At 32.7% G+C, this 17,279-nt stretch overlaps 1 protein-coding gene across 1 annotated transcript; it reads left to right on the forward strand.

Annotated features, from left to right (window-relative positions):
• The first annotated feature begins 3,896 nt into the window (after nt 1-3,896).
• LOC115978813 lies at nt 3,897-8,255 on the forward strand. Its single transcript, XM_031100687.1, has 7 exons — nt 3,897-4,334; nt 4,594-4,705; nt 5,517-5,676; nt 5,943-6,091; nt 6,335-6,486; nt 7,376-7,490; nt 7,836-8,255. Exons 1-7 carry the CDS (start codon nt 4,039-4,041, stop codon nt 7,974-7,976), a joined length of 1,125 nt encoding a protein of 374 aa, XP_030956547.1. The 5' UTR covers nt 3,897-4,038; the 3' UTR covers nt 7,977-8,255.
• The last annotated feature ends 9,024 nt before the right edge of the window (nt 8,256-17,279 follow it).

Below are 17,279 nucleotides of genomic sequence, written 5' to 3' on the forward strand. Positions count from 1 at the left end.
AAAGACTTATCACTGTTCGCGTCAGGTGGGCCCACGAAGGGGTAAAGCGCTGGTCCAGGAAATTCTTTTTAAAGTGCAGGTAGCAGGATTTGAACGAGAGAGCACACTCAGTCGAGCCCAGTACAAGCACCTTGAAACCGAGAGCCCAAACAACTCGCCCAACCCCCTGGATTAGTTACAAGACTCTTGACAATACTAAATTATATTTTTAGTCCTTAGAGTTTTGGACAATTTTCATTTTGATCACTTAAGTTGAATTTTTTTTTTTTTTTTTGTCCACCAAGTTTACTTTCATTTTCAAAATGGTTATTATGTTCATGTCCATAATTAATCTAGTTGTCCATAAAAAGTCTTAGAGATTGATACTAGTCTACATCCATCAAGTAAATCCCTTTCTACACAAATCAAGGCATACATAAATTCACGGCAAATTACTGGCTGATTTGAAGCTCTTAAGTTTTTCATAGTAATCTCTAATCCCTTCAAATTGATTTTAAAAACTTCCTTGGAGTGTTTCATTTGTACTATGCCTAGCTTTGAATGCTTTGTCCATAGAAACTTCTGCTTGGTAGTATGCTCTTATACTTTCTTTTATGTCCACTAGCTTCATCATGTAATCCTTCCTGAAATTTTGCCATATGTTTGGATAGAGGGAGATGGAGGGAGAGAAGAGGTGTGGAGGTTCCAACCGCCTATTCCCTCTCCTCTTCTCCATTCCCCTTCATTCCAAATAGACTCTTACACTATATTTGGAAAAGGGGGAGGGGGTGGAAAAGAAGAGAAATTAAGGGAAAACACATCATTTTCTCCGTTTGAAAAAGTGTCAACACAAATTCCCTTGGGCATGCTTTTTGCTGTCCACCCAATTTGAGCAGGATTGAAGGGAAACAAGCACTAAAAGATTTTAAATTTATCTCTCTCAAGTTCAGACAAGTTTAGAAATAAACATACATCTTTCTTCACTTTTCTTTTCTCCTTCTCTTCCGATTTCCATACACACGAGGGTTTTTTTTTTTTTTTTTTTTTTTGGTAACCAAACAAAGTGTTAAGGGACACATTAGCAACCCACCTTGCACCTGCCATACAATCATAAAAAGGCCCTTGGACAAGTGTGTATATTTTTTTTCACATGAGGAGAAACCAATTTCTTTATTTGTTAGTATCACATTCACAATTTTCACACCTATACCTCACCCTAACAATTCATTCTTCACCATTTATAACAATAACTCCATTTAGGGTGAGAGCATTTGAACTTTGGATGTCTCATTTGAAAATATTATAAAACGTGAACGAGTAAAATTATAAGGCTTTTGGTGAGATGATGTTAAGATTAGGTATATATTTATCAATTGGGATTGGGTTAGAATCATATGTCTAGTATCTATCATTTATGCTATCTTTTACTAGTCCATAACACTACTGAAAAAATTATCTTCTAACTTAGTCATTTAACCAATAATATCCTTCTCATCACCATTGACCCCTACTTCATCATCAACTGCATTCTCATTATGATCAACCTAACCAAGATCATTGTCACTAGTGTATTGGGCAAATAGAAGCACGAGACCACCTAAGCTACTCAATGGGTGCTCACGAGCCACCAGCATATTCTAAGTAAATGTGAATTAATCTCCCAAGTGCAATCAACAACCATTCAAATGATTCCCAAACATCACGTTTGTACCAAAAAGATATAAACCATCATGTACTTGCTTCAAAAGAATATAAAAAAAATGCAAATATATTGGTAACCCTAATGTTCTTACACCACAATTCAATTATGGTATTGAAAAAATAAATAATAACAACGTGTAGTATAATTTACAAAACATATGTATCGGTAAGAATGATGTTGTTTTCGCTTGAGGTTTAGGGTCTGTTTGGATACAGCTGAAAACTGAAAACTGAAACTGAAAACTGAAAAACACTGTAGCGAAATAATTTTTAAATGTGTGAATAGTATCGTGGGACCCATTTTTAATGAAAAAGTTGCTGAAAAGTGAAATTTGTGGGTCCGTGAACAGTACACGATGTGCTGTGATTGGTCCAAAAAAATTTGAAAAGTCAAAGTTTGCGGCTACTGTTCATTGAACAGTGCATGAACAGTAGCCGCAAACCCAAAACGCGTGAAAAAAAAAAAAAAAAAAAAAAAAATGAAAAACGCAGACGCTGGATTGGGCGAAAACGCCCAATCCAAACGCACTCTTAGTGATTTTTTGGGTGGTTTTGTTTTGAAAGTAAAAATAAAACAATGTTGTTTTTTCAGTTGATGATGTGTCTCCCTCTAACACATCACCACCTCAAGAAGTCTTATTATTAAAAGAACTAGTATATAACATATGCTTACACACAAGAATGATAAATTATAATGGTACAATTGATGTTAGTTTAGGTTATTAAATATATAAGACATTGGTTCGACTAGGACATTTGGAGATACTAAAATGATTTTCCCTTGCAATTTTAATGATATTAGTTACGTTAAGTTTCTCATTACAATACTGATATGTATATAATTTTAAAAATCATTATTGGACACTACATATATAATATCAATTCATTATCATTATCCGTGAAATTCTATTAAATACAACATAAAATAAAAAAATAAATTGGTTCAATAGTATCTTCTAAATTGAACTGGAATAGGCGCATGGGATCATTTAGTTCAATTACAGTTTGTTACATTCAAGATTTTCACATACAAAATATGTAAATAGAAAAAATATTTAAAAAAAAAAAACATTCATTAGTTCAAAAAAAAAAATAAAAAAATTTAAACGATTTAATTTGTATGAAAAGCTAACAAAGGCAAAATCTAATTTTAATTCTAATAAAATTTTCTCTAAGCTTTGGTTTTAAATATATATATTACCTAGGTTTATTTATATTGGACTCCTCATTTTTAACATTGAATTAACTTACTTGGCACAAAAATAATTTTTTTTAGATAAGATGGGACATGTGATGCAAAATTTAATTCTAATTAAAATCTAATTTTTACACTAAATTAACTCACTTGGCACAAAAATTTAAAAGTTTAGATTAGATGAGACATATGACGAAAAATTAGACTCTAATTAAAGTACAATTTGAAATCTAATTGGATTTTCTCTCAACTTTATCTATTAATATATATATACACACACACACACACACACACACACACACACATATATATATATATATATTTATATATGAGTTATTTCCAAATGCAATGCAACATAAGAGGTACTAGTCTATATTTTGATATTTTAGAAGGTAAAATCCAAATTACCCAAATTTTTGGAGTGTAAACTACAATTTTGTCAAATATTTTATATATGATATATGATGAATGTCTAATAATTAAGTGATGATAAAATTTTAATTTATAAATATGTAGAAAATGAATTAGAAAATTTTAATTAGGATATGTTTAGTAGATCTCCTAAAAAAATGTGTTTAGACTTTAGAGAAGATAAAATCTAATAAGAAATTTGTTAGTGCTAGGTTGCTTTATCTAAAAATGCAATGAGTTATAATTGGTTTAATTAACAATAACAATTAATATAGTTTAGTCCCAAACTTTTCGATTATGTTAATTTGGTTCCTGATCTTTCAATGTCGTGTCAATTTAATCTTCACTATTATTTCGAAACTAATTTTTTATTTTGGGTGTTATATAAAAATATAAATAAAGCTATAGATATAGATATAAATGACAAATTGATATTGTATTTTTTTTTTTTTGAGAATGTAAATGACAAATTAATAAGGTAATCAAGTAGCAAGTAAACTTGTTTTACAAGAAAATATATTGAATTTTAATCCTATCTAATTTGGTGATAAATCATAAATTTGATTATTTGAGCTCAAAAAACAAAAAGGAAAAGTAAAAATGGACCAGGCATGAAGCAAGCGATACATACGGCCAGTGAGGTTTCCCATGAACCTGGTAAAACATCATCGTAGGCATTATAGAGAGAGAACACAGTGTCACTTTAGTCCTTAAATCCAAACTCCCAAAAAGTCTCTTTCTTTTTCCAGTGAATGGGGAGATGGAGAGCTTTTTCCCTTCTCCTCAATCACATATCCACTGCATCCACAAAGTGTCTCACACCTAATAAAACTTCTCTTCCTCCCAGACTCACACCTCTCCATCTCTCTCTTCCTTCAACTCCAACTCTTCGCGCTTTCCTCACCTCAACAAGACCCTTCTCCGCAATCCCATCTCGGGTCCTGGTCGATACCACAGACTACGATTATGGGTACAATAACGAGTTTGTGCCTAAGGAAGACGAGGAAACTGGAAAGATTCCTATTAAAGCCTACTTTCTTTGTACTAGGTTCGCTCAAGTTTCAACCTTTTCCTTGATTTCTCAATTGGGTTTGGCTCCTTTTGTGATTTGTCTATGTGGGTCTGGCTCCATATTGTGTTTTTCTCTGCATTCAAGATTGAATACCATGTGTTTGTGTTTATGTGTGTGTGTGTGTGTGTTTGATGTTGGGTTTTATGAAATCATAGTATCTGAGGTTTTATGTTTTGTTTTGTTTTTGAAGGGTGTGTTTTTGTTCTTTTTGATTTGAGATTCATGGTTTTCGCAGTATCAATCTGAAGAGTATGCAAGCTGAGAATTTAAGCAACGTAGTCCCTCCTTCCTCCCGCTCATCAAATTATATTGCCCTCAGATATTGTGATTTCCCTTCAGAAAATGCTGTAAGATGATCAAGAAACAATTTTACTTGGTTTCAAGTTCTTACTATGTTTATAGAAACTAGAATCCGAGTTGCAAAATGTTATGCTGGTTATTCCGGCAATGCATCCACTTTTGGTGGAATGCACTTACTGTTGCACCAAGGCTCAATCTCTAATAAAATGGAACCTCAACATCAGCTTTAAATTATCTGCCTCAAATAGAACTTCTTGTTATGCTGCCTAATCTCATTTTGCATCAAGAAATTTCAAACATTTTAGCTTAAATAATGAGTACAAAGCTGATGTTGCTTGATGTCAGAGGACTAGTTTTAATTACTATAGCAGTATTTGATTTTCTAATTTCATTGAATGGGTGATCAAATGGTCAGATATTAAACTTCATAACTATTCATTGGGCAAAGCTGTCTTCTCAGTTGTTATGAAGTATATAACGTTGAGTGTTTGATATTAAACTTTCATAAGTTGATTTAAATATCCCTGTCAGTTTGGCCTAGCTGCCTATGTTTGTTAGGGGGGGGGGGGGGGGGGTTGCTACATCCCAGGCTCATAATTTTCCAAATTACAAAAAAGCTGCCCATGCAGCACCCACCCCCTGGGGGTCCTGAAATGCATAACTAGTGTTACTAATTGGCCAGTAAATGCAGCAGAAGTAAGGTATGTGGTTGTGCCCCTCAAACACATTTTAACTGGACTTGTACATATGGTACCTAGACTTTAATAAGAAAATCTTACCAAACTCTAATTAAAGTTCATAATATGATTGGGATGATTGGTTTATCATTTGTTTTGATAACATGAGACTTTTCTGTAGGGCCTTGGAGTCAAGGGAAGCCTGAACAGCTGTCGTTATATGGTTGTTTTCCAGTATGGATCTGCTGTTCTATTTAATATTGAGGATCATGAAGTTGAAACTTACCTGGACCTAGTTAGAAGACATTCTTCTGGATTGCTTCCAGAGATGAGGAAAGATGGTAAGTTTGTTTAAGAATGGGATTAAGTGTTTAACTAAATGAAACTCTTTAGTAGAAGGATGCTCTATTTGTTTTCATTTATTATTCTAAAGACCTACTGCTCTGTAGCTATATGATCATGTCAGTTGCTTTCCTGTAGTTTGTTGTGTCCATTATCTTCATCATCATGTTAGTTCCTAAACATTCTCCCCAAAGCTTTTATTTATTAATTTCTAGCTACTATGTGAGTAATTTACTATTTGACTCTCTATGTGTCTTTAAATTAGATTATGCTGTAAAAGAGAAGCCACTGTTAGACGAGGACATGAAGGGAGGGCCAGACTACATCGTTCTCAAAACTTTGGATACTGATGGTGTCCGTGTTATTGGAAGCGTGCTTGGCCAAAGCATTGCTTTGGATTATTTTGTTTCACAGGTAATTTCTTATATATTCTGTGACGTCTTTAGTGGAGCATTGGTTGCATGCTTTCTTGCTTTTAAACCACTTTGGTGCATTACAGATTCTCTAGGTTGGAACCATTCTATATAAGCATTCAAGATGTAGATTAATTGTCCATATGCCACACAATTTGTATTGCTTGGAACGGCTTATCAATTTGATAGGAAGTTTGATTGAAACTAAATTTTAAATTTCAATGACCTTAATATCTGTCTTCAGGTTGATGGTATGGTTCAAGAATTTGCAGAAATAAATCGTGGAATGGAGAAAACTGGAACTTTTACCATGGATAAGAAGAAGCTCCTTCAACTTGTTGGGAAGGCTAATTCCAATCTAGCTGATGTAATTCTCAAAGTTGGTCTTTTTGATAGGTAATGTAATTGTGATGCTATTTATTGTTTCATGTGATTCTTCAGTATGTGGCTGGTTATCTCTATTCTCTGTGCACATAATGAGTGCCTACTGGATATCACTTTTCACCATTCTAGGCTGTGACTGCATAGACCCAATAGCTATAATTGGCTTTGTCCCTTCAGTTGGTTGAAGTTGTACCAAGTGAGCAGAAATTACAGGTCAATAAACTCAGTACTTGGATAAAGTTGAAGTATGAAATATCAATATCACAAGTGCTTATTAGTTGAATTTATACAAGAACTCGAGTTCTTTACTTGAGTTCTGCCTACTCTAGCTATAATTGGCTTTGTCCCTTCAGTTGGTTGAAGTTGTACCAAGTGAGCAGAAATTACAGGTCAATAAACTCAGTACTTGGATAAAGTTGAAGTATGAAATATCAATATCACAAGTGCTTATTAGTTGAATTTATACAAGAACTCGAGTTCTTTACTTGAGTTCTGCCTACTCTAGCTTTTTTCTTATCTCATTAAAACAAACTTGCCATTAGGTTTGAGTTGGGCTATTTATCAAAAAAAAAGGTTTGAGTTGGGCTCATAAAGCTTGAACAAAAAGCTGTTTCTGCTGATGATGATTCTTGACTGTGAAGTCATTAGAACTTCTTCTCTGGCTTCCAAAGCAACACCCTAACTAAATTGAGAATTTTGTAAATGTACTATAATTTCACTTTACAAAGATTGGATAACCTCAAAATCTGTTTCTTAACGTAGTTTACTTCTGAATACGTTCAAGTATATGTATATTCACATTTTTCCCATATCTTTTCTACAGCATTTTGAGTACATGATTTTGGCTCATAAGTTTGAATCTTGCAGCCCCTCATATTTGTTTTGTTCTCGCATTATTCAGATCTGATATTGCCTGGAGGGATGCAAAATATGCCCAAATATATGAATATCTTCGGGAGGAGTATGAGGTGACTCAACGCTTTGGGAATTTGGATTTTAAATTAAAATTTGTAGAGGTATGTCTGCCTTTATATCCCTAGCTGATGCAAGTGTATAACTTGGTCCCTTTGAATTCTATGGTTGATTACTTCATTTAAAAAAAAAGAGAGTACACAATCAAGAGGTAAAAAGAAATTGAAATAGGATGTAATCTGTGGTGATTGTGAGAACATCCGATCCCACAACTTGTTGAGGCATTGTGTGGTCCTAGAAGAGCTATTTATTTATAGTTAGCACCATACTTATGTCACCTATATGATGCAACTTAACTGATAATTGATGGAACTAATCATGCTTTAATTTGGAACTCTCCTTTTGCAGCATAACATTCTTTTTCTTTTTTCTTTTTTGTGGTAAAACAGCATAACATTCATTTCCTTCAAGAAGTCCTCCAAAACAGGAAGTCAGATCTCTTGGAATGGTGCATCATCGGCCTATTGACGATTGAGAATTGCATATCAATATACGAGATTGTTCGTGATTCAAATGCAGTTCCTCTTTAATTTTGCAAGCAGATTAGGAAACTTGTAACAGTTAATTCAAGTAATAGCAAAATTCAATCAATTGATTGAGCAATTCCATTCATTATTTGTCTATGCAATAAGTATTCTTACATTACCATCAGAAATTGTCTATTCCCCATTCTATTATACTGATTTTATAAATATAGAGAAATAGAAACTAAAATTGTAAAATTATTGGAACAGCAACAAAGGGAACTGATGGTTGATAATGTTTTGTATTCAGATTTCTATATTAAGGAGCAGTTTATTTTCGAACTAGGACAGGTGCTTTGGAGGGCCTAATTGCTAGGTATAATTGTTATCACTTATGCATATAGTTTTACCCAGAACGTTGGGAGGGGGGGATTGTAGGGCTATATGTCATAAGGACTATTCATGTAATTTTATTTCGAACATAAGCTCAAGTTTATTGCCAAACAAGCTAGCAATCGCTTCATCTGGGACCATCCAGCACTTAATACAGTTTCTCAATGGAGGTGTTAACAACATGAATAGCATTAGCATGAAAGCCATGCTCGACGCCATAACCACACTCCACAATCTCTCAACTTGTGACCAGATTATTCCATCAATTGCCTCTTCTGGTTTATTATCTTCCATTGGTTGAAAAGGTAATGGGGCTACTTGAGAATATCGTTTCCTCATCAGAGAATGCTCTTTGTGAAATTGCTAGCACACATGGTGTCATTTGTGCAATGGTTGAAACTATGGAGGATGGTTCTCCACAATGCAAAGAGCACGCAGTGGGAATCCGCTTGCTTTTATGCCAAAGCAATAAAGAAAGATATAGAGGTTTGATTTTAAGGGAAGGAGTGATGCCAGGGCTACTTCAGATGAGTGTACATGGGACATGGAGGGCTAAAGATATGGCTAGAGAATTGTTGTTGCTTCTGAGGGATTGCTAAAGTTATAGTTTAAGAAATGAGCAACCAAAGGTTCAGCTTATAGAGGCAATCATGCAAGAAATTGATACAAGAGAGAACATGGATATGACAACACCAATAGAGATGATGGAAAAGTGGAACAATGGAAAATATAAGAAGAATAGAAAAGTTGGAGTTTGGAAAAGATTTTTGTTATCCTTGTGTATTTAGTAAGATGGATAGAAAAGTATAATGATAAAAATGAATATACATTTATTTTGTTTGGTTGAAAGAAAGATTTTTGCTACTGTTTTTGTTATCTTTCTTGTATGTTTAGTAAGATGAATTAAAAAGTAGAATGATAAAAATAAATATACATTTATTTTGTTTGGTAGAAAGAAAAAATTAAAGGAAAGAAATAAAAATTTATATCAATTATTATTATAATAATTATTTTAATATAATTATAATTTATTTGTTTATGTTTTATTTTTTTTATATATGCTGTGAAATTCAGCTTGAAACTATCGAAAAATTTAAAGTTATTTTTATTCAACATTGTTACCTTTGACCATTCACTCTATTAATTGTTTATATTATAAGTAATTTTTGAATCAATTTATAATTAATTTTTTAAGAACAAGCATAATTTCAAAAGCATAGATAATAGTTCCAAGTTTCATATTATAATATCAGAAAATTCATTATAAACTCAACAAAAATTAATATTTAAAAAAGAATAAATAATGAATAATAAGTAGATAAGGAAAATTCTGGTGACACAACTTTGTGCACATCTCGTTCACGTGGCGAGTTGTGCACAAAGTTGTGCACAGAGTTGTGGCACCAGAACCACCCAGTAGATAAAAGAAAAAGAATCTACACCAATAGCACTTTCCTTTATTTGCTTCCCAATGTATAATGCTATACACACTTACATACGTGGAAAAGATCCACATCCTCAACCTTCATTTTTTTATTATCGTTTCTATCTCTCTCAATTCTCATTTTAGAGATTTTGGCATTTAATTTGAGGAAGATCCATTATGAAATGGGTCTACTATCGGGGTTTCAAATATCTTAATGGGTCATGGGTATTTTTAGATGTAAAAATAAATTTAATTTCTTAATAAAAAATGATGCTATGTTACTTTAAAAATGGCATGTCATTTCTCCATTAATCATATAGGTATTTGGGTCGCTTCATTTTTTAAGTTTCAAATACCAATAATGATCACTTGAAATTTGAGGAACTAAAAACATTGATTTAGCAATAATGTATTTTGGCCTTCTTTAAATGATTTTTTTTTTTCTTTTTTTACTTCCATTTGTGATATCCTCCCTAATCCTTAATATTCCGTATATGTCTATTCAACTGCCCCGGGTTCCTGACCATGTGTGCATTTGGGTTAGGATTAAAAATTAAAATTATTTCACTATTTAGCTTATTTTTGCTACTATTCATGGCCCCATTGCACTTTTTAATACTATTCATGGGCTCCAATATACTATTTCAACAAATTTTTACGTTTATCTACAGTATTTTCAACAATAAGTTTTCAGTTTCAGCAAAATAAACGGTATCCAAACGCACCCCATATGTGATGTATCCTTTCATCTATTTGTTGCGCAAGTGAAAAGGGAAAAACAAAAATAAAACAAAACCAACCTTTATATATTTGACCACAACATAAAAAGACCACACTAGTACAACATAGGCGGCAAAAATTCAAAGGATTTCTGATATTACTCCTCACAACAATCGGAAATTCCAATCAGATTTAAAACCTTAATCCTACATAGTTTTGGATTTCTTCTCCCAAAAGGCTCAAACTGATATATAATATAAGTGCCATTACCTTACATATATCACTTCCTTTCATTCCAACAAACACAAACCCTCTTCTGTAAACCTTTCTTTTTGCCATTACCGTTCATTGCTCTTCATTCCAAGAATCACAAACCCTCTGTAACCCTTTCTTTCTTTATTTCTCAACGTAATGAAGGGTCTTCTAACTCTAAGCCTAAGGCCCTGCACTTCAATCACTGAAGCCCTGAAGCCTAGGAGTGCGCTACAAACCAAGAAAACCCAAGAAGGAAAAGATGGCCAAAACAGAGAACTTGCATTGGAAATATTTGAGGCCAAGAAAGAAAATTTCGCAACTAATGAGGTTATTATTTCCTCTACTTTTGAAAGTACAGGGAAAGAACCTATCTTCTATAATTTTATACCCATTCCTGAGAATGATCAACTCCAAGTCAGTCAAGGAAACATGTTTGTAACCAAAACCCATCATGAACATGCAGAGGTTTCAACCGAATTGAAGTTGGGTAATGGTTCATGCATAACTAATAAGAGGAAAACAAGTGAAAACTTGGCCAATTTCTCACTGTCAACTACAGCTTGTGGAATCAAAAGAATGAGACTTAATAGCCATAAAGTTGAAAAAGGAAAAGGGCCTAATGGTGTGTCATTGGAGTTGAAGCTTGGCCTTGACCCTTGGGTTATCAAGAAGAGGATTCAGTTAAGTGATATTGGTCATTTGGCTAGGCTCTTGTTAGCAGCAGATTTGGTGAAGGGGCATATTTTGCCACAATGGGATGTGAGGCGCATTGAAGGCATCAAGAATGGGGTACGAGTTGCTGTTTGGGATTGTGATACCAAGTCTGAACATCAATTGACCTTCAAACAGTGGCCAAGTAATGGGTGTTATGTCCTCAATGAAAAATGGACTACGGATTTTGTGTGGAGGAGGGGTCTGAAGAAAGGTGATGAGATTGGATTTTATTGGGATCAAAGCAATTCAAGATTCAGTTTTAGCATTCTCAAGCAGGCTTCGAGCAATTAATCCTCTCTCTACTAGTTTTCTTTTTGCAATTCATCCATGTTGTAATAGAATTCTTTTGCTAAGTGTCTAATATCTCAGGTGTGGAAGCTTGAAATATTGAAACTTTTAAGATAGTTTGTCTTTTTTTATTTATTTTTTTCCCTAGATATAGCTTGTACATTTTGGGGTATTATAGTTTAGGACAAATGGAGAATGATGAATTACGTGTTTCATTCTTTTTATTTTTTTTTATTATTTTTTTTATATTTTAATTTTGTTTAGGCTCCTTTGTTCTTATCCTGTTGCCTGTTTGTCAACTTTTGAAGATGTGGTTGTGTCTGCTTAATTTCTGAACAATAGAATTAGCCTAGTGTGAAGCTTTTGTTTAGTTTTGATTGAGTAAATTCCTATTTTTGTTTAAGCATACCCTAGATGGTTTGGAATTAAAATTTAAGAAAAAAAGGATGGTTGGGGTCATTAATTAGTTTTAACATCATGTTATTCCTTACAAATGTAGTCAATTGTATCACTTGCTTTTTCTGCTTTTCTCATTTACCTCTCTCCTTATTTTGCATACGATCCTTTTCATCATAAGCTTCTTAAAGAGTGCTGGATTTGAACTTTTATGCAAATGATTTAAGATTTATAGTTTTGACATTATCTGCCAAATGGAGAAGAGAAGATGAATGTATTCATCTCTGAATGAGATTTTTACTATAGTTGAGTGTACATGGGACATGGAGGAGGATATGGCTAGAGAATTGTTGTTGCTTTTGAGGAATTGCTCAAGTTATAGTCTAAGAAATGAACAACCAAAGCAGGAGCTTATTGAGGCAATGATGCAAGAAATTGACGCAAGAGAGAACATGGATATTGATGAAGCACAGAAAATCAGTAGACTGAAGACTTCGGACTTCAATGATCTGGAAGGCCTGAAAAGGAAAAGAAACAATTAAAGGAGACTGGTGGTGACCGGCCAAGAACCCTTCGATGCTTAAGTTAGTTTCTCTTTGAATTTCTAGAGTTTCAACTTTTTGGGAATTGTCACACTTACCTTCGTTTGATGCAGATGAGTGTTTATATAGTATACACTTGAGGCGGTTACTTGTCTAGTAACTTCCCCTATTTTTGAGGAGGTCAAAAGGTTCGGGGTTAACTTCCACAACCGCCGTGGAAATTAGATTATTTGATCTTATTTTCCATAACCGTTTTTGGAAGTATTTAGTAAGAACTTGTAACAATGAACCTCGATTTTTACTCATGCCTTGGAATAGGAACGTGTGGTTCACTTCATTAACTTGTGTGGAGAAACATGCTTGGAATTCCCATCTGGGGGGTCATCCAAGCGTCTTTGTTGATGGACGACCTTCTCATGGACAACTGCTCTATAAGGAATGCCCGTTCTTCTATCCTTGCCCTGGACGACCCTTATGGACAAGCTTGGAGTTGGCTTATTTCATAGCACACCATCAGATATGACAACACTAATAGAGATGATGGAAAAGTGGAATAATGGAAATTATAAGGAGAATAGAAAAGCTCAAGTTATGTAAAGATTTTTGTTATCCTTCTTGTGTATTTAGTAAGACTAGTCGCTAATCCATGCTATGCACGGGAACTTGACTAAAATAATTTTATAAAATCTTAAATTGATTAAGAAACTACACCATTGCATGATTTGTTCTTGTATGACTTCAATTTGTGTTACAATTTGTCAGATAGTTTCAGATACTATAAAAACATAACTAAAAAATTCAGATTTTAAAACTTCTGAAAGACTAAAAAATAAAGAATCAGATGATTCACTCTTTGTTATATTTGGATTAAATAAAAATAATTTTGTTTAAAAAAATGATAATGATGAGTTTGAGTTTAAGATGGACTTGTTAGAGAGATAGAGTTTTACTCCTTGTTAAGTTTAGACTAAACCAAAAGAATTTTATTTAAATAAAATGATAATTTTATTTAAATATTATGCTGATGTGGAAAATTATGAGAGTTTCAAAGGCTTCGGTGTAACAACATCACTTGAAAATTTTTATTGGATGTATTTTGAAATAGCAGTGGTTGGATTGCGTTTTATTTGTATACCTTGCAAAGTTTCAAGGTGACCAATGATTGAGTTATTATCGAAGAGTTTATAACATACAATTAATTAACATGAAATTTGGCATGCATGTTAAGAAAATGAGAATGTATTATTCAACGATTGAATTTTAATAATATTAATCTCTGAAAAAATTGAATGGTGTAACATGAACACAAACTTATATTAGGGATGTAACTTGATCCTAACTGTACATGCACATAAAATGCATCAGTATTGAAATATTATGTTCCAATGTTCAAATAGAAGCCGTCATCGTAACAAATTTTAAAACATTGGGTTGGAAATTAGGAAATTTTTATTGGTTAAAAAGGAAATAAAATAAACTAGTACTTTATGCTACATTATTTCCAATAACACAAATGATTAATCAAATATGGGATAGGTAGCAATGAATAAGAAGCCTAAACATAAATATAAACACCCATTCGCTCACCAATACTATGGCGATTGATACGCAATACCCAATACAATGAGAGTCTCCTTTTTCTTGGGTAGTTCCATCTTCTCTTTTTCAAGAAAAACTATGTTCCATTTTTGTCTCATTTGATCCTCTTCACATTGATTAACGATTTTTGGGTCTGTGCTATATTCTTGTGCTTGTTGCCTTATTACATTGAGCCTCAATCTTCGTTGTTCCAAATGATCTTCTATATTTCTTAATTCCACATCTATCTGTCTAACTTGTTCGTTTATCTCCTCCATACTATGTAACTTGCCCCACCCTCCCTTAAAAGTTACCATAGCATTTGAGTGGAGTTGTGGTGTGCCTTTATGTTAGAACCCCTTTCACCCTCCCTTGTGTGTGTGTGTGTTTGTTTCTCAAAAAAAAATCTCCTCCATACTATAGTCAATTTCCTCCCCTTTTGATCACATATAGAGGATAGAGGTTTTTATTTATTTATATACAATGTATCTCTTAACTATTCATTAGTAATGATAGGATCTCGCATGTCTCAACATTTGATGTAAAAATATTTCTCATGCTATAAAATTAATGATTTATTATTATTGATTTGTACTGGTAGATTAATGCTTTGCATACAGCCATACACAACCTTTCTAATTATAAATTATTCATTTATTTTGTAAAAATAGAATCATAACTTATTTTATCAAACATACAAACAATATTTTGTTTCATGTCAATAGAAATAGGATAAATCATTAGTATTTTGCCTTTTAGTTCTTTACTTTTAGGGATAGTTTGCTTTTGGTCATTAGAAAAACTTCTATGTCAATTTAATCCATACGCCTAATGTACCCACTTCAGTGTGCTCCCTGTCATCATCTAACTCACCAAAAATGTTGATATTGCTAATAAATTGTTTGCATGTCACTTAATCACAATTATGAAAACATTTAACTGGTTTTAGAAAAATTCACATCAAAAACTTATGTGGCATTTGTGTTTTATTTTTTATTTTCCTTTTTTCTTTTAACTTTCATGCCACTTTCTTGGTAACCAAACAAACACACACACAACAAAAATTTTCAAAACAGCAAATCAAATGACAAACACCAGCTTAAATATCCTCAAAATGGAACAATTCAAAAAAAAAAAAAAAATGAATAACAATACATAAGAAAAATAATTTATATAAAAGAAAACTTAAATATGCTATGAATTTCTATTTTTCAAAGATAGAAAAAACAAGTTAATATATTTTTTACAAGAAATTGGAAGATGTTAGGAAATGACGTTGTGTGAGGGGTTGTTTCTTTTATTTGAGGTCTTAATCAATTATAAATGATTTTTTGTTATGATTTTTTATGACGTTGTGTGGTTTGAATAATTTTAGAATTTGCTCTATTCTAATTAGTAAAGTAAGTAATGCTATGATATAAATGAGAGGAAAATAATCCTTCATATTGGATATATGTATATCAAAAGGTGCCAATTGAAGGATTATAACCTTTTAAATTGGATATACCAATTTGTGCTTATTGAAAGGTCCTAACCCTTCATATTAGATATACTAAAAGGTGCCTATTAAAATATCATAACCCTTCATATTTGATATATAATAAAGGTGTTTATTGGATGAAAATGTGTCTATTGACTGAAAAGGTACCTATTAAATGAAAATGTGTCTATTGATCAAAAATGCACATATTGAATGAAAATGTACCTATTGAGAGGTCATAATCCTTTGAATATAAATAGTGGTTCATATTTATTTGATAACTTTTTCTCTTTCATTTTTCTTAGAAATGCAAGGAAACTTGTGGATTTTGTTAATATCTAAAGTGGACGTGAAATGTGGTGATCACTCAATACAAGACCCAAATGGGTTTTCGTTTGTTAATCATTCAATACAAAATCTCAAAGTCAACCATTTTACAAATGTCTCAAATCTACTTATTCTACGCCTACGCAAATAAAATAAATTTCTTGTATTTGTTTTGTTGTTTTTTCAATACTCATCCAGTCATACTCTAGGTTGTATAAAGACCAATCCCAACAGTTCGACTGCGATGTGTAGATTTGATGAGTTCGGGACCTTCGGGTCAAAGACATTAATACTTGGATAGAATTGTATAATTTGAAGGTAGCAATGCCATTTATGTAGTGGTTCTCTTCTATTTCGCGGTTGTTAATCATCATCTAAAGTTATTTTGTAAAAGAAGGAATATATCTAAAGTTATTACTATTGATAGATTTCAGATGTAGTACACTTATAAATTACTGCAAAATAGGTATGACCTTTAAATCTTTCACTCCCCTTCAAGTATAAATACGTATATTTGTTATTTTTTTGAAGCTATGTGTAATATTAGTGTGGGAAAGGTGTAAACCTCAAATTGGGATGAATGAAAAATTATGACAATAAACCAAATGAAAAATTACTCTAAATTCCCAATAGTTTTGGTAGTTAATTTTTTTTAAGTTGGTTTTTTTTTTGGGTTAAATAATGAAAAGATCCAAGAATCAAGCCACACCAATGGTAGCAATAGTAATACTGAATGATTTTTTAAAACACCTTACGGTTGCTTTTTGTAAGGACCAGATTTGAATTCCTAGCCCAACATGTAGATGAACTTAGGCCCAAAAAGCCCAAAACAATGAATTTGTAGAGAATGTGTTAGAAAACTAGGCTTTAGTTAACCGAAAAACGAGTTAGATAGGTTTGATGACAAAAGAATGAAAATATACAAGTGTAAACTGAAGAAAAAACGTCATCGGCGAAATTTGAGGACACTGGTTCTTATATAAAGTTCTTAGGTAACGTTACAAATTTGATTGTAGATTGCTACAGTGTTTCTTTCCTGGATTTTCCAATCCCCCTTTCTTACCCACTCATTCTCCTTTTATATCGTCTTTCCTTTTCATCTCCACCTTTCACGTGCATGCTAGACGGTCGATTTGGATACTTGTCCCATCGGCATTTCCCATATGTTCTTATGTAGTAGCTATAAGGTTGAAATTCACTGTTCAGACATCACCTCCACATTAATGCGACCAAAGAGTTAGCTGCAGTGC

This window comes from Quercus lobata, chromosome 3, assembly GCF_001633185.2.
Source record: "Quercus lobata isolate SW786 chromosome 3, ValleyOak3.0 Primary Assembly, whole genome shotgun sequence".
Lineage (NCBI taxonomy): Eukaryota > Viridiplantae > Streptophyta > Magnoliopsida > Fagales > Fagaceae > Quercus > Quercus lobata.

Coding starts and splice junctions, on each gene's coding strand:
- LOC115978813 (XM_031100687.1), top strand. CDS start 4,039: ATGGGGAGATGGAGAGCTTTTTCCCTTCTCCTCAATCACATATCCACT. Junction 6,092..6,334: donor TGGATTATTTTGTTTCACAG/GTAATTTCTTAT, acceptor ATCTGTCTTCAG/GTTGATGGTATGGTTCAAGA. Junction 7,491..7,835: donor TTAAATTAAAATTTGTAGAG/GTATGTCTGCCT, acceptor GTGGTAAAACAG/CATAACATTCATTTCCTTCA.